The sequence below is a fragment of the Lagenorhynchus albirostris genome, chromosome 13 (genome assembly GCF_949774975.1).
Source record: "Lagenorhynchus albirostris chromosome 13, mLagAlb1.1, whole genome shotgun sequence".
NCBI classification, from domain to species: domain Eukaryota; kingdom Metazoa; phylum Chordata; class Mammalia; order Artiodactyla; family Delphinidae; genus Lagenorhynchus; species Lagenorhynchus albirostris.
This window is the reverse complement of record NC_083107.1, coordinates 43051733-43069954: the sequence shown is the minus strand read 5'-3', so window position 1 is coordinate 43069954 and position 18222 is coordinate 43051733. Positions and strand designations below refer to the sequence as shown.

General features: G+C 37.6%; 1 protein-coding gene across 3 annotated transcripts in view; it reads right to left on the bottom strand.

Annotated features, from left to right (window-relative positions):
* Positions 1-285: 285 nt before the first annotated feature.
* Positions 286-18222, bottom strand: part of CLHC1 (clathrin heavy chain linker domain containing 1) — a 44838-nt gene continuing 26901 nt past the window's right edge. For all 3 annotated transcript variants that reach the window (XM_060169590.1, XM_060169591.1, XM_060169592.1), the window contains exons 8-11: positions 14507-14681; positions 7983-8185; positions 1951-2130; positions 286-598 (exon numbers count right to left, since the gene is read on the bottom strand). In XM_060169590.1, the coding sequence (XP_060025573.1) occupies positions 402-598; positions 1951-2130; positions 7983-8185; positions 14507-14681 (755 nt within the window). In that variant the 3' untranslated portion in view covers positions 286-401. The remainder of the gene's footprint in view (positions 599-1950; positions 2131-7982; positions 8186-14506; positions 14682-18222) is intronic.

Here is an 18222-nt window from a genome sequence, read left to right as displayed (position 1 = left end):
AAATGCCTTTTATTTTTACTTAAAACCGAATGAACTTTTTGGCCAATCCAATATGTGCATAACTGAATCACTTTGCTGTACATCTGAAACATAATATTGTAAATCAACTATACTCCAAAATAAAATTAAAATTAAATAAAAAATAAAAATGTTAAAAAAGAAAAAATAAAGTACATAGGAATTTTAGAAAGATTCAATATACAAAATGACCATATAAAAAAAGGAAGCAATGGTGTAAATATTTCAAGGACAAATCTAAACGTCATCATAAAGAAGCATGATATATTTCTGAGAACTTCATACTCCAGATTTATTTATAAGTTAGTTATACCAAAATCAGTTTGCCTAACTGATATATATAAAATGTTGTACAGGCTCCCTCAACTGGTTAAGATGTAGAACTACCAAAAAACATGCTGCATCAAGCTGACTTTATCATCCTCTTCAGAAATTTCTGTAACCCCAGCTTGAGATCGAAGAACAGACATGATGTCATTAGATAATTTGCCAAAGCCATTCTGTAAACATATATTCGCTAATTCTTGCCACTCTTCTAGGGAGCAAAATGGATCATTTATCATAAGATGTTCAACTGCATCTGAGGAAATAAAAATACAATATTATAATATAGCACTTATTTGATAATCCATACTTAGCAATTCTTCAAAAATAAAGAGATATCATTTCAACTCCATTACTATTAGACCTGATTCCTTTAAGTGTAACGTGGAGTGCCTAGTCGAGCTCATAGTAAGTACTGAAGTGTTAGTTCCTTCTCCTCCTCCTTTTTCATTAACCTTTTCATGCCTCAATTCAACTCTCCACCATTTCTCACATTACCTATTCCTCCACTCATCTCCTTCTTGGTAAGGTCAGAAGATGCTGAAGGCTGAAAGGAAGGGAGCTCAGAAAGTGAAGAATGTGGGCTCAGCCTTATTCACAGTCTATAAGGTACCACTAGGAACTATCAAACAAATCTGATGGTCAAGTTTTCATGATCCTTCAAACACTTTTATAAATGCCCTATAGTGCTAACCTAAGGGTTTAAAAAACTTTGGCAAAACCTCCATCCTATCTCTAGACAGAGACCTCTTAATGATGGGCCTGCTTTAACAAATATTTTTCTAAAGGAAATAAAAGAAGGATTTTGTTTATTAAAGAAAACTAATGATATTATTTACTTTTGAAAATCAATTATAGTGACCCTCTTTGGAACTATTTATGGAACTCGTTTATCTACTACCTGCATTACTTATAATACTTGATGAAAGAGGATCTCTATTCAGGTTATTGTAATCACTATCATTTTATTTCTACCATGATTACTATTTTTCTATCAAATAAAATACTTTCGTTGATATCTGTAATGATAATTTCTAAATTATCTTCCCAACTATGTTTTCATGTAATTTACTATTCTTTCTTTGGCCCCATATGATAATTTAAAATCAATCTGTCTGCTCAAGTTTCTATATTAAATTAGAGAAAGGAAAGAAAAAAGTGAGATCTAATTAGTTATTCCTGATCCCACTCCAGAGTGAGGTTCAGAGTAAATAATATATGTAAATAATATTTTCATATATATTTGCTTTAGGAATAAAAAACATAAAGTTTATCTAAATAACATTTTTAAAAATATATATAAATTATTAAATATACACATGTTAATATATATAAAGTTTACAGTAGTCATAGCTATTATAATTATTATGATGTTACCCTCAAGCTTCAGAAAGAGTCTCTCTTCATTCTAATTCTCTCAACAAATATATACTACTGCCAACAGATTATTATTAACATGGTAATCTTTACATTTATAAACACCTAAAGTTAACTCTTGCCAAGAATAAACTCTTAGGAAGATAGAGTTAACTCAAACATAATAATCTTGAACCTTTCCCTAAATAACCCACTACTATTTCTTTCACTACAAAATTTTACTTCACTTACCTTTCCCATCTTTATTTATTTCTTGAAGTAGCTTAATGCCAACTTTTTTCATATCTACAGAGAACAGGTGAAGTACAGCAAGACCAAAAGATAAATATGGTGGTTTCCCATTCCATTCTTTAGTGAGACACTGAATTAATTCAGTGTGGGGACATAACTTTATTAGCTGCATCAGGTCATCTGAAAGCAAAAATGAAAAACTGTGTCTCAACATCCTAATATGATACATCAACTAGAAACTGGGACTAGCTAATGTCTATATTTGCCAATCAACTCTTCTTTTTCCAATCCTTCCAAAGCCCTCAATGAATTCAACATTACTATCTCCAATCCAAAAAAGAAAAAAAAAAAATCATACTCAGCATAGGAGAAAACAAAGGAAAACTACCTAAACATAGTACCAGGAAAAAAAATTTATCAGAGAACAGTCTTGGAAAGAAATGTGGTATTAAAAAAAGGACCAGGTTGACAATCACGAATCCTGAATTCTAATCATAGCTCAATCAGTCACTTAATCTTTTGGACCTCAGTTTTTGCATCTTAAAGTGCTAGAATTAGTATCTCCACAATTTCTAAGCTCCCATCTAATACTACGTTATTTTTGTCTACATCTTGTTGCTCATTTGGGGGCCAACTTCTACTGAGTATATCTTTCTTGCTGTGCCTTGCACAGAAAAGGGGCTCAGCAATTTTTCCTAAAAATATCAAGTATTTAGAAACCCAAATATGAAGATTTTAAGAAGCTGCTAGTTCAAGTAGCTAGAGGTTGAGCCATATGAAGTTGCCTACACTTGACCATTTTTTACTTCAAAAAAAAAAGCAATTTCATATGGTTTAGTCTACTAGTTAACCATTCAGATAATCTAAAGCTACAATCATGATTTATATTCTTAAATTTATAAACTTTGTGTTAACTTACTAAATTTTTTTAAGTAAAAATATTCTTGAGCCACAACAGAGGTAATTTTCAGAATAATTTTTGAGAGCATTTCAAGAACTACGTGTAAACATACCTGCACTCTAAAAGGTAATACAAGGTAATCTAGTGTTTATTAAACACATATTTATTGTACTGTGAACTTACATATATTAAATTACTACACCTAATATTCAGTATAAGTCAGATATTATTATTCTCACATTACAAGTGAGGAAACAGGCTTAGAGAGGTTAGTTTTCCCAGAATTAGATACACAGTCTAAAGAAGAACAGTTCATCTGACCCCCAAAGTCCATGACCTTCCAATCTGTGGTGCTGCTCCTCCAAAATAATAAATATGTATGTGTGTGTGCATTGTGTGTATGTATATATATATGTACATGCATACGCACACAAAGAGAGAGAGAGAGAAGGAAAGAGAAATGGTAAAAGATGAAGCAAGGAATAGCAGAATATAATTCTATATCAATGAAGTCAAATAATTTTTTAAAAATTTTCCCTAGAAAAGAGGTAGAAGTTTATGATTTGGGTCGCTCAATCTGGCCTCCACTAAGGTGAAGTTATTTATATAGGACAACCCTGTCTCCAACATTTCATAACTCATCCATCTCTCTCCATTTCATTCAATCAAGTATTCAAATACTCTTCTCCATTAATTGATTAACCAATATTTACTCCATTATGTACAAGATATGGTCTCTGACTAATTAGAAAGGACACAAGTTCAAATCCTATGAACCTACCCCTCTACTTACTTCGGAATGCATTTCCTTATTCCTTGGTTTGACATGTAATAATGATCGTTATTTATCTTGTATGTTCTATTTTAATAAGGTTATAAGGGTCTATATATCAACCATGGTACTGTTTAACTCACATATACCTAGATACTTAGAACAGTGGTTCTCAAAATATGGTCTAGGGTCCATAAAGTCAGAACTATTTTCATAAAAATACTAAAATTTGCCTTTTTTATTCTCCTTCTCTCACAAATATACAGTGGTGTTTTTCCAGAAGCTACATGACATATTACAATAGACTGAATATAGGATCAGATATGGGAAGCCAGCTATCTTCTACTAAACCAGACATTACAGAGATTTACAAAAATGTAAAACAGTGTCACTCTTTTCCTTAAATTGTTTAGCTTTGGAAAAGTTACTTTTCATAAAAATATTTTACTTATGACAATACATAATTGGTTTATTGCTGTTGGTTGTTTTTGTTTTTGGCCTTGCGGCACAACTTGTGCTTAGTTCCCCAACTAAGGATTATTAAACCTGCACCCTCAGCAGTGAAAGCACAGAGTCCTAACCACTGGACTACCAGGGAATTTCCTATTGTTATTTTAAACGTGAAAGTTTGCCATTTGCAGCAACATGGATGGACTTGGAGGGCATTTTGCTAAGTGAAATAAGTCAGACAAAGAAAGACAAATACTGTATGATCTCACTTAATATGTGGAATCTAAAAAAATAGATGCATCTGACTCACCTCACTCAGCTGCACCTGGGGAAGAGCCAGCGGACCAGCCTGCAGACTGATGTGACACTGCCCTGGCTGGAGACCCTGATTATATCCCACAATAAGCTGAGAAGCCTGCCCTTGCTGGGATGGGCACTGCCGGCACTCAACACCACGGACGTCTCCTTCAACGAGCTGGCCTCGTTGTCTCCTGATACCCTGAATGGCCTGAGCCACCTCCAGGAGCTCTACCTGTGTGGCAATAGGCTGCAGACTCTGCCCCCCAACTCCTCTCCCACCCCCCCACCCCCCAGCTCCTGGCACCCACGCTCCAGCTGAAGAAGCTCAACCTGGCTGAAAACCAGTTGAGAATAGAACGAAACAGAAACAGACTCACAGATATAGAGAACAAACTAGTCATTACCAGTGGGGAGAGGGAAAGGGGGAGGGACAATTTAGGGGTAGGAGATTAAAAGGTACCAACTATTAAGTATAAAATAAGCTACAAGGATATATTGTACAACACAGGGAATATGGCCAATATTTTATAATAACTATAAATGGAGTATAACCTTTAAAAATTGTGTATCACTATATTGTACACCTGTAACATATAATATTGTACATCAACTATACTCCAATAAAAATTTTTTTCTGGTTTAATTTCTTTTTTGTTAAAGTCTTTATTGAATTTGTTACAATATCGCTTCTGTTTTCTGTTTTGGTTTTTTTTTTGGCCGCAAGGCATGTGGGACCTTATCTCCTGGACCAGGGATTGAACCCACACCCCCTGCATTGGAAGGCAAAGTCTTAACCACTCACCACCAGGGAAGTCCCTGGTTTAATTTCTAATAGGATAAATATCAATTGGTAGAACCCACATAGACAAAAACTCTTTGGGATCTTCAATGTTTTTTAAAACTATGAAGGAGACCTGAGACCAGAAGGTTTGAGAGCCTCGGATCTAGAATAACCCAGTTTCTAGATTGTTTCTAGCCTCGGAGTCTAGAATTCCATATCTAGAATATAACCAGACAGGTACATTCACTTGTTTAATGACGATGGGGAAGGTGAACAAACAAATCATTTCAGGCTTTATTCTAGAAATCATTAGGGAGGAAAAACGAAGTGTTTTTCCTTCTAAAACAGATGCTCTATGAGTCAGATTTATGCTTTTGGAACAAAAGACCTTTTTAGGACTTCACCGTTTTTGTTCTGTTTCTTTGATTTGTAAATGTAAAGCTGACAGTCTAAATCTGAGAAAGACCATTTTCTTCTGAAACCAGAAAGTATTAACAAACTGAGTCTGTTCCCTGAGGCCAAGGATGATCCTTTGGAAAGCTGTGGTTGTTTGTCATTAAAAAGTAAAATAAGCAGAGTAATTTTTCAAACATTGTTTCTACCTTTTAAGCTTAATTTTCCTCAGGTTATTATTATCTTATGATGTTGTACTAAATAAATTCTGAGGATAAATATCAAGGTTCTAATTACATAGGAGAGTTAATATTTCTTACATTAGTACAATATACAGTTGTCCCTTGATATCCACGGGGTTTGGTTTCAGGACCCCCTGCAGATAGCAAAATCTGAGTATGCTCAAGTCTCTTATATAAAAAGTCTCTTATACAAAATGGCATAGTAATTTCATATAACCTACACACATCCTTCCATATACTTTAAATCATCTCTGGATTACCTAATACAATGTAAATAATATGTAAATAGTTGCAAATACAATGCAAATGTGATGTAAATAACTGCTGGTGCACAGCAAACACAAGTTTTGCTTTTTAGAACTTTCTGGAATTTTTTTTCCCTCAAATATTTTCAATCTGAAGTTCACTGAATCCATGGATGTGGAACCCATGAATATGGAGGGCTGACTGTATAATTATTTTACAGTGTAACGCACTACTAGAGGAACAGGATAATATGATAATGAGTCAATCATATTTCTGTATACTCATGCAAGGCAAATTTTGCAAGCAAAAAAAGAAACTTCACATTTCATTCAATAAAAATTCCAAGAGTAATTAAAACCTTGATTTCTTGACTAAAATAATTGTATGGAAAAATAATACTTAACACAGAAACTGAATCTGTATAAATTAGATAATATTAATAAAATATATAATTCATTCAACGAATATTGTGTCGTAACTACTCTGCCAGATTCTGTTCCATCGCTGTGTCTATACAGGCAAATTACATACCGGTCTGTGCCTTAGCCTCTCTTTGGACACAGTTATTTTTCATCTATAAAATAGGGATGGAGGGATGGGCTTCCCTGGTGGTGCAGTGGTTGAGAGTCCGCCTGCCGATGCGGGGGAAATGGGTTCGTGCACCGGTCCGGGAAGATCCCACATGCCGCGGAGCACCTGGGCCCGTGAGCCATGGCCGCTGAGCCTGCGCGTCCGGAGCCTGTGCTCCGCAACGGGAGAGGCAACAGTGAGAGGCCCGCGTACCGCAAAAAAAAAAAAAAAAAAAAAAAGGATAATAACAAACCTAGTTCATAGAGTTAACATAAGGATTAAGTGAGATAAGGCATGTAAAAAGCTGAACTATAGCTATTATTACACTAATAATATCGGGCATGCTGTTACATAATGAATGACAAAAATTAATAACTCTAAAAAACAGATTCTAAGTAAAAGTCAATTTACTCTTTGAAAATGATCAGATTCGACGACCATAAAAGATTCTTTTTCCTGGAAAAATGTGACCTAAAAGTGCTATATTTTGTTCCATTGTGCAATTTCTTAGAACTGGAGTACACAGCTTGCAAAATCAGGATTGACATAGGCCTGGGATATGGGGATATGTCAGGACTGCCTGTACATTAAGGCTACTGCTGAACTAGACTATAATAAGAGATCAGCTCATTCAACTAGGGTCACCCTGGGGCTTCCCTGGTGGCGCAGTGGCTGGGAGTCTGCCTGCCGATGCAGGGGACACGGGTTCGAGCCCTGGTCTGGGAGGATCCCACATGCCGCGGAGCGACTGGGCCCGTGAGCCATGGCCGCTGAGCCTGCGCGTCTGGAGCCTGTGCTCCACAGCGAGAGAGGCCGCGATAGTGAGAGGCCCGTGCACCGCGACGAAGAGTGGCCCCCACTCGCTGCAACTAGAGAAAGCCCACGCACAGAAACGAAGACCCAACACAGCCAAAAATAAATAAACAAAATTAAACAAACAAACAAAAACTAGGGTCACCCTAAGGTCCACAATTCTCTCAGATCACTGCCCAGCTGCAACCTAGGTGTTTCAAACTTTTTAAAAAAACATTATTTCACTAATTCTTCATTTCTAATGCTTATATTATAGTTCAGAATGATATATATAAGTTCAGTTACTTTTTAAAAATCCTTTAAGTAGCATGGTCCAAATATCTGCAAGTTTACTAAATGTTTATGTACTGAAGAAATATAAAATGTATTTGAATGTCCACCATCAAAGTCAATCAGCTTCAGCTTACCTGTTTTCACTAAAAATTACAAAAGAAATCTACTTACCGGTATACACAAAACAAGCTTTATAATGTGTAAGTCCAAAATATTGCCTACTATCATGGGTGATCTTACAATTCAAGTCCAGAATTCGAATGTATACAGATAATAGGCTTTTTCACTTACCAGAAGTAAAGTCCTTGAACTGTTGTATGTACTCCATGGCCCCTTGAATTTGACCCTGTTTACACAGGCAAAGAAGAGCTTTCTTGCGCAGGCCACATTCACGATAGATAATCTGAGCTAAAGCCAGACACTTGGCCTTGTTATAAGTATCCTGCTCCCCATAATCAAAAATCACATCCCCAGCCTCCTCAGAAAATGTCAGCCTAGAGCAAGCAGATCAACAGGGCACACATTAGTGAGCTCTTGATGAATGGATGAGAATGAAATATTTGAAAATTCAGCACAGTAGAACTGGATTTTCTATGGTCTATAAGGATTCCAAGTTAGTAGGCAACTGATGAAATTAAACATATCCAAGACTTAACAACAAGAACAAAACCAATCAGCATGTCTTCCTTTGGGGGAAGTAATTTCTGTGAAACTGAGCTCAACTTTTAAAAAAATCTACAAACAAGGTTAAAATTCTCCTGAAAAGATTGGTGGGATTTAAAATTTCAAGGTAAACAAAAATTCTCTCATAATTGAGGCTCTCAATGTTCTTAGCTGTTATGTAGATTCCAACACCCTGCAGAATGTAAGAACTTATTAAATGTTGGTTAAAGATAGTGACAAAATCTTTAGCTCAAAATTACCAACAGATCTTGCAAGCATTTGTACTAAAACGAAAACAGAAAGTGCGACAGCAGTTGTTTTTTTTTTTTAATTGTTATAGATTTGAAAGAGACAACGGGGGGAATAAAGGGACTTGACTGTGTCTATTAGGAGAGACTGAAGAAACAGTTCTTTTGAGATGGCTCAAGTAAGTAGATTTCGCTTTTCATCAATTTTAGTGCACCATCTTCATACACAATTGAAGGGAACCATCTGTACTACTAACTCCACCTAGAAACTATCAGCATAAGCCAAAAAACATCTGGGTATCATTAAAGATATCACTTCTAATTACTGGCTGTACTGAAACTGGGCTTTATTGTTTGGGTGTTTTTTGGCCACGTCATGCAGCATCCAGAATCTTAGTTCCCTGACCAGGGATCGAACCCGTGCTCCCTGCATTGGGAGCATGGAATCTTAAACACTGGACTGCCAGGGAAGTCCCATAATTATATTTTTAATTAATAGCTACAGAATAACAACAGTCACATAATATTAGTGTCTGTATACATGTAATATAATGCCAATAACAATAAAATGAAATCCTGAAACTCCTACAAAATGTCTCTCTATTGAAAATTAAGTAGATAAAGCCCTCTGTGTTTGTTGGGGCAGGCAGCAGAGAGGTGGGTTTAAAAGCAAAAGGCAGCTCCTGAGTACAAATCAATTATTTAGGAAGCAATTCCCCGACTTCCACATTTTAATACCAAAATATAAGTTTTGGTAGTTAAAGCCACAACGTTTCCTGAGACTGAACAAGTCATTATTTCAGTTGTTGTAGTGACTGCATTACTGGAGCAACATGAAAATACCAGTATCTTAGTATTTATTTCTTATTAATACCACTATTTCATTATTTTCAGTGGTCACCCTCACGATGCTGCTCCACCTGAGAGAAGGCCAGAGTTGAGACTAAGGTTGCTCTGCCTTCGTTTGTCACTTTCCAAAAGGATGATCAGAAGCAAAGAGTATGATTAAAAGGAAAATTATCCAAAAGGAGAAGGAGGATCAAGCCCCAAAATGGAATTGGCCCCAAAGGAAAAGCAGGCGGCGGGTGGTGGTGGGGGGTGGGGTGGGGTGTGTGTGTGTGTGTGTGTGTGTGTGTGTGTGTGTGTGTGTGACGGGGGTCAGGGGGTGAGAAAAACAAGGATTCTAGCCCTGGGGTAAAAGAGGTAGCAGTCAGACACCCAAAACAAGGTTTTGCCTTGTTTTCAGTCTGTAGCACATTTTCAGTAGTAGTCATCCCATAATTTTTTTGAAAAAGGTCAGATTTTTGTTTTTATGAGTTTCTAATGGAGACCTGAAATGTATGAATAGGTATAATCCACAGTTATCCAAAGCCTTCTAATTTTAGTGCATAGTTTTACCACACAGTTCCATCAAAGCTTAAGAAAAAATAAAAATGCTGCCAGAAGATTCAAATCTAATATTTTAAAATTAATCACTACCAATATGGTATGGAGTAAAGCCATAATGATTTTTATAGTGTCTAAGGTATCTAAATAGAAGAAACCCAAAACATGGAAAATCCAAACAATATTAATTAGCTCATGAATGCTCTAGAGTTGAGTGGGTTAAAGAAAATTGTCCTATTTAGAATAAAGACATTTATGCTAAATGGTATGTCCAGAAAAATACAGAAATACAAATATGAATAATTCAGGAAAAATGCAGTGGTATTTTCCCACTTTATGCACTCAGGGAAATGCATAAGAGTTTAAATTCTTACAACTAAGAGGTAGAATGGGCCAAGTATATGTAAGGAAATTAATCTTGTCTGAAGTGTCTTTGCACTAGATAACAGGTGTTAGTAATGAACATGCACTTTCTGATGCTGTCCTCATGCCTGCACCATTTCCAGGGCTCCCTGACAAGTACTTTTTGTGGGGAGTGTAGAAGTGTGACCAGGCAGGGAAAGAAAGAAGGAGGCAAAGGCTGAAAAGAGGGGTACACATATGAAGAAGTTTCCTAAAACAGGAATTACGTGAACATAATTATTATTATGTGAATAATTAATTACTGTGTGAACAGTAAGTGAAGGCATAACAAGACAGGGTGAGAGAAAGCTACTTTGCGCTGGGAAACAACAGTGAGATCAACCCAGGGCCGTTTTATGACTATCCACAGTTGTGCAGGGAAATGATGAATTTGAAATGGGTAGCAGTAGGTAGTAGTATGCAAACTTGCCATTTTTGTTTGGGACATTTCTAAGTCATGGATTTGTTATTTAGGGAGTGCTTACATTTGTCCATCTACTCCCTTATGATACAATTCTTAAAGATGAGAACTGTACCTAGTCTCTAATATGTATTCTATGTCCCTATGCATTTAGAGCCAAGAAAGCATAGCCCTCAGGCTGCAAAACAAGAAGGCCATGGCTACTAGAGAGAAGACAGGGAGGCCTTTCGTCACTCTGCCTTCCAATACTCACAGCCCAACCCATGCCCACATAGACCCAGCAAAAGGAGCTGTTATCTATTTCCAGATTGATCTTCATAAGCTGGTAGACACAGTTTTGGTGCCTACTCAGGTCCCCTTTACTGTGCCAGTGCCCCTTCTCCAGCTGATTATTGACAGCTCATAGCTGCCCCTCCTCCGAAGAATTGCCTTCAGCTGACTGGAGCCACCTCACCTAGAAAGTTATGCCTATCTTTCAACCCCTTGGTAATCTAGAGCTGACGACTGACTAGTAAGGGATAAAAAAAGCCAGTCCCATAAAAAAGCGGTAACAACTTTGCGGTATGGCTTATGCTCCACAGCTCTCTCTTTATAATACTAATACTAGACTTCACCTGAGTTCACATCCTTGCTTGGCTCTTTCCCTATCCTGTCTCACTCCTTCCGTTATAAAATTTCCCAAGCAGTAAATGACATCAGCTAAATCCAGGTATCATACTCTCTTCAAGGGCATAGGGAGCCTGAGTGCCAAAAATATTCCCCTTTGCCCCATTATTTAGCAATAGTCCTGCCTTCTCATGATAAAGTCAATCAGGACTTCCAGACTCACAGAGCCTAAAGTTGCAGGCAAGGGAAGCACAAACTCCCTGTGCTGATGGTTCATTCTAAGTGTCAACTTGATGTTGTTGGTCAAATAATATCAAGTTGACACTTGATATTATTTGACCAACAACAGATATTTGGTCAAATATTATTTTGGGTGTGTCTGTGAGAATGTATTTGAAGAGAGTAACATTTTAACTGACAGGCTGAGTAAAGCAGATTGCTCTCCTGAATGTGGGTGGCCCTCATCCAATCAGTTAAAGGCCTGAATGGTACAAAAAGGATGACTCTTCCTCAAGACAGAGGGAACTCCTCCTGCCTGACTACTTAGCTGGGACATCAGTCTTTCCTGCCTTTGGGTCTCAAGGCTGCCGGCTTTCGGACTGGAAGTTACAGCATTGACTCTCTTGACTCTCTGCATTGCTGATTGCAGATCTTGGGACTTCTCAGCCTCTATAATCATATGAGCCAATTTTTTATTTATATATATTTTTTCTGTTTCTCTGGAGAATCCTGACTAACACACTCTCCAAGCAGGCTCCTGGGAGTAATAGTTGAGCAGGGCCACTCTTCATTTCCCAGACCCAAGTATTCTACGTATTGGGAATACAGCACTATATAATTATCATTGGTTTAAGGAGTACATGTCTTCCTAAAGGATGTTCCTCTGTCTTCAAAAGATGAAGTGACAAGTTGGCATCACCTGGACACCATCTGAACCTTCCATGAACCAAATTTGGGTTTGTTTTTTTTTCTTCTCCTGTCTGTTGGTCTTTGGTAACCCCACCCTTGCATGAGCCCATAGGTGTGAGCTGTGGAAGTAGTGTCCATCAGGCAATGGTAGTTGACATGGAGTCTGGGCCACTTATTCATGAAGCTTACTTGTCTGGGTAGTCCCAAGACAACTGAACACTGTTAGTGGGTAAATCAATAACCATGGTTTATAAATGGGAAAAGAATTTGGGGACTTCCATGGCGGTCCAGTAGTTAAGACTCTGTGCTTCCACTGCAGGGGGCACAGGTTTGATCCCTGTTCAGGGATCTAAGATCCAGCATGCCATGCAGCATGGCCAAAAAAAACAAAAAAGAATTTCGAAAAGAATAGATATGTGTGTATATGTGTACCTGAATCACTTTGCTGTACACCTGAAACTAATACAACATTGTTAATCAACTATACTCCAACATAAAATCAAAATCAAGAAAAAAAAAAAAAAGATGGTTTGATAAAGGCATGGTAACCACAGTCATTCTACCAGACAAGCTATCAAGACCAAAACTGTAAGTAAGAAGAATCTATAATGAGTTATAGAGAAAGATAATGAGTACTAATTAATATGTATGAATCTCAAAATAAATGTAAGTGAAAGAAGCCAGACCAAGAAGAGAAAAGAATATACAATGTGTGATTCCATATATATAAAATTCTAGAAAACGAAAACGAATCTAGAATAACATGAAGTAGATCAGTGGTTATTGAGAGGTGGTGGAATGAAGGAGGAGGCATTACAAAGGTACATAAGGAAACATTTGAGGGTCATGGATATGTTTATTATCTTGATTGTGGTGATGATTTCATGGATATATATATATATATGTCAAAACTTAAATTGTACACCTTAAATATGTGCGGTCTACTGTGTATCAATTGTGTCTTCATAATGCTGTTTTTAAAAAACTAATCAAATTGTACACTTTAAACATGTATAGGTTATTCTATGTAAATTATATCTCAATAAAGTTGTAAAAAAACCGAATTACAGCCCTAGGACCTAGCAACAAGGGCTATAGTTCCTCCTGCTAACCCTCCTCTTATAAGTTTCCCCAAGAATTGACTACAAAATCCTAGAGAAGATATGCCTGGATGGAGTGAACTTAATGTGAGAAGCATATAGATCTGTATTGTGCAAATGGTTGACTAAGGCAGATGCTGTTTTGGCGTCCTGCCCAAATCCTCCTTACTGGGCCAACGTACCCTTCCCCAGCTGCTCTGGGTGTTGGCTGCCAGTGGCTCACAGGTCCTTCCCTTCCATAGGGAATTGCCCTGGGCTAGTGGGAGCCACCATGTCCAGACTTATGTATTCCCATCTAGGCAGCCCACAGCCCTTGACTGACTGATGGAGAAGAAAGGAAGGCTGGCCCCTTGCCTCAAGTGAGAACAGCTCTGTGATGTGTTTTATGCTTCAGAGCCAACCCGCTATAAGTAAGGCCAAGGTTAGAACTTGCCTGAGGTCATGTCCTTGCTTGGCTATTTCCCCTTCCCTGTTCTGTTTCACTCAGTCCCTTATAGGTTTTTCTTCAGAAGCCCTCCTTCTATCAACCATGTACACCCAAATTCCTGTTTCAGGCTTTGGTTCCAGGGAACCCAATCTAAGGGAACCCCAGTACAAATCTGCCAATTTGTGCCGAGACTCAACTCCAAGAAGCTACCTCCTGCCTGTCCTTGCTGGTTTGTATTTTCTTTTAAATGCTACCTTGGGTCCATGTCCCTCCTGCTTACAAGTTTTCTCCTGGGTTTACCCTTTACATGTATCCACAGCCTGCCTGAAAACAGGTTCCTGCCTTATCCCTCTGAGCAGCATGATACTGATCAATCCTTTTCTATCCTTACCTATCAACTTCCATGCACCATTAAGTGGTCATGAAACATCTTGTCAGCTGCCTTGAGTCACCTCCTGATCTGGACTCATTGTGACTAGGCTCTATTACTCCATCCATGAATGCTTAGTAAATACTTTGTGACTGATTAGTTGCAACAGAGATTTGAAATAAATGCTCAAATAATGTACTGATAAGAAAACTATTAAAATTTGAAAACAAAAAACTTTACTAAGCAAATTTCAAAATTAAGTTAAAAGTTTAACTTTGCTTACCTTTCCTGGGTGACCCAATTGATAACTAAATCTAAACGTTTTTCAGATAATCCACATTTGATTCCTTCCAGGGTTAGTTCTGCATCAACAGGATGTTTAAAAGCATGACTTATGCTAAAGATAGCTTCAAAAAATAAGAGTAATGGGAAAGGCTTTCCTCTAGTTTTTCCAAGAGCTACAAAGAGAAGAAAAGTTTTTGAGTCAAATACTTTTAAGTAATAGTTTGCTTTTCCTTACTTCATATTCTTATTTTCATCTCATTGCATTTTCTAAAAATTTTAATCTAAAATTACGTATTTATAATTTTTAAGTAATGCTTGTGGATTAAACTTTATATTTTGGATAATGACTAAATATCATATGCTATGTGAAAACCTAGGCAGAGGTTGGAGTGATGGGTCTACAAGCCAAGGAACGCCAAAGATTGCTGACAGCTACCTAGAAGCTAGGAGAGCAGCATGGAATGGAAATCTACTTCAGAGCCTCCAGAAAAAGTTTAAAAAGCTATAAAATGGGAATTCCCTGGCAGTCCAGTGGTTAGGACTCAGTGCTTTCACTGGCATGGGCCTGGGTTCAATTTCTGGTCAGGGAACTAAGATCCTGCAAGCTGCATGGTACAGCCAAAAAAAAAATTTCTTTTATTTAAAATTTTTAAAAAGCTGAAAGAATATACTACCAGCAGACCTGTACTATAAGAAAGGTTAAAGGTAGTCCTTCAAGCAGAAGGAAAATGACACAAGACAGGAAAACAATCTACACAAAGGAATAAAGACCAGAAATGGTAAATGCTATGAATATAAGCATTTAGAAGTAGAGTTGATCCCTGAACAACGCAGGGGTTAGGGGCGCTGACCCCCACTCAGTCAAAAATCCATGAATACGTGTATCCACATGGGTCCTCCATATCCACAGTTCCACAACCACAGATTAAACCAACGATGGGTCATGTATTACTATAACAAGTATTTATTGAAAAAAATCCACCTATAAGTGGACCTGTGCAGTTAAAATTCATGTTGTTCAAGGATCAAACTGTATACTGTTTTTAAATTATTATTATTATTTTTTTTTGGCGGTACTCAGGCCTCTCACTGCTGTGGCCTCTCCCGTTGCGGAGCACAGGCTCCGTACGCGCAGGCTCAGCGGCCATGGCTCACGGGTCCAGCCGCTCCGCGGCATGTGGGATCTTCCCGGACCGGGGCATGAACCCATGTCCCCCGCATCGGCAGGAGGACTCTCAACCACTGCGCCACCAGGGGATGCATGAAGTAGTACATAATCACCTGAGTGTAGAATGTGATAAGTTAAAGATATAACCCATAAAGCCTAAAGCAACAACCAAAATAAGACAACAAAGAGTTATAGGCTCATAAATCAACAAAGGAGAAAAATGGAATCATAAATAAATTCAAATAATCCAAAAGAAGGTAGAAGAAGAGAAAAAAATAACAGAGATGAGAAAAAACAGAAAACAAATAAAAGTCAACCATGTCAACAATCACATTAAATGTAAATGATCTGAACACCCCAATTAAAAGACAAATATTGTCAGACTGTATAAAAAAGCAGGATCCAAGTACATGTTGCCTAGAAGACACTGACTTTAAATACAAAGACAAAAATTAAGTAGATTAAAGTAAAAGTATGGAAAAAAGATACACCATGCTAATACTAATCAAAAGAAAGATGGAATCACACTTCCAATTTCAAAACTTACTACAAAACTACAGTAATCAAGATAGTATGATTGCACAGGATGGACATCTAGAGCAACAGAATAGAATTCAGAGTCTAGAAAAAAACCTCAAACATTTATGGTTAATTGATTTCTTACAAAGGGGGGCCAAAACTGTTTTAATGGGTAAAGAAAAGTCTTTTCAACAAATGGTGCTAGGAAAACTGGATATCCACATGCAAAAGAATGAATTTGGACCCCTATCTCACACCAAACAAAATAATTAACTCATAGTAGACCACAGACCTAAATGAATAAAACTCTTAGAAGAAAACATAGGATCTTAAGTTAGGCAAAGATTTCTTAAGATACAAAACCAAAAGCACAGCCATTAAAAAAGATCGGTAAATGGGACTTCATCAAAATTAAAACCTTTTGCACCTCAAAAAACACCAACAAGAGGGACTTCCCTGGCGGTCCGGCAGTTGGGACTTTGCCTTCCAGCGCAGGGTGGGTGGGGGTTCGATCCCTGGTAAAGGAGCTAATATCCCACACACCTCGTGGCCAAAAAACCAAAACATAAAACAGAAGCAATATTGTAACAGATTCAATAAAGACTTTAAAAATGGTCCACATCAAAAAAAATTTAAAACAAACAAATGAACAACAAAAAAACCACCAACAAGAAAGCAAAAATGCAATTCACAGACTAGAAGAAAATATTTGCATATCATCTATCTGATAAGGGATTTTTACCTGGAATTAAAAAGAGCACTTGCAACTCAATAATAAAAGCACAAATAAAACAATTATCAAATGGGCAAAGAATAGACAATTCTCCAAAGAAGATAAAATGGCCAACAGGCACATGAAAAGATGCTCAACATTGTTAGTCATTCGGGATATGCAAATTAAAACCACACTGAGGAAAATAAAAACGAGATACCACTTCACACAGATTAGAAAGACTTTAATCAAAATGACACGCAAAAAAAAAAAAAAAAAAAAAAAAAGACAGACATTGGGCTTCCCTGGTGGCGCAGTGGTTGAGAGTCCTCCTGCCGATGCAGGGGACACAGGTTCGTGCCCCAGTCCAGGAAGATCCCACATGCCATGGAGCGGCTGGGCCTGTGAGCCGTGGCTGCTGAGCCTGCGCGTCCGGAGCCTGTGCTCCGCAAGGGGAGAGGCCACAACAGTGAGAGGCCCGCATACCGCAAAAAAAAAAAAAAAAAAAAAAAAGAGAGACATTACATGTACCAAAATGTTCACTGCAGCTGTATTTACAATAGCCCAAAGATGGAAACAACCTAAGTGTCCATCATCGGATGAATGGATAAAGAAGATGTGGCACATATATACAATGGAATATTACTCAGCCATAAAAAGAAACGAAATTGAGCTATTTGTAATGAGGTGGATGGACCCAGAGTCTGTCATACAGAGTGAAGTAAGTCAGAAAGAGAAAGACAAATACCGTATGCTAACACATATATATGTAATCTAAGAAAAAAAATGTCATGAAGAACCTAGGGGTAAGACAGGAATAAAGACACAGATCTACTGGAGAACGGACTTGAGGATATGGGGAGGGGGAAGGGTGAGCTGTGACAAAGCAAGAGAGTGGCATAGACATATATACACTACCAAACGTAAAATACATAGCTAGTGGAAAGCAGCCGCATAGCACAAGGAGATCAGCTCGGTGCTTTGTGACCACCTAGAGGGGTGGGATAGGGAGGGTGGGAAGGAGGGAGACGCAAGAGGGAAGAGATATGGGAACATATGTATATGTATAACTGATTCACTTTGTTATAAAGCAGAAACTAACACACCACTGTAAAGCAATTATACTCCAATAAAGATGTAAAAAAAAATACACAAAAAAAAGATAGACGTTACAAGTATTGGTAAGGATGTGGAGAAATGAGAACTCATACACTGGTGGTGGAAATGGAAAATAGTGCAAAGTTTAGCAGTTCCTCAAAGTATTAACACAGAGTTTCCATATAACCCAGAAATTCTTATTTATTTATTTATTTGT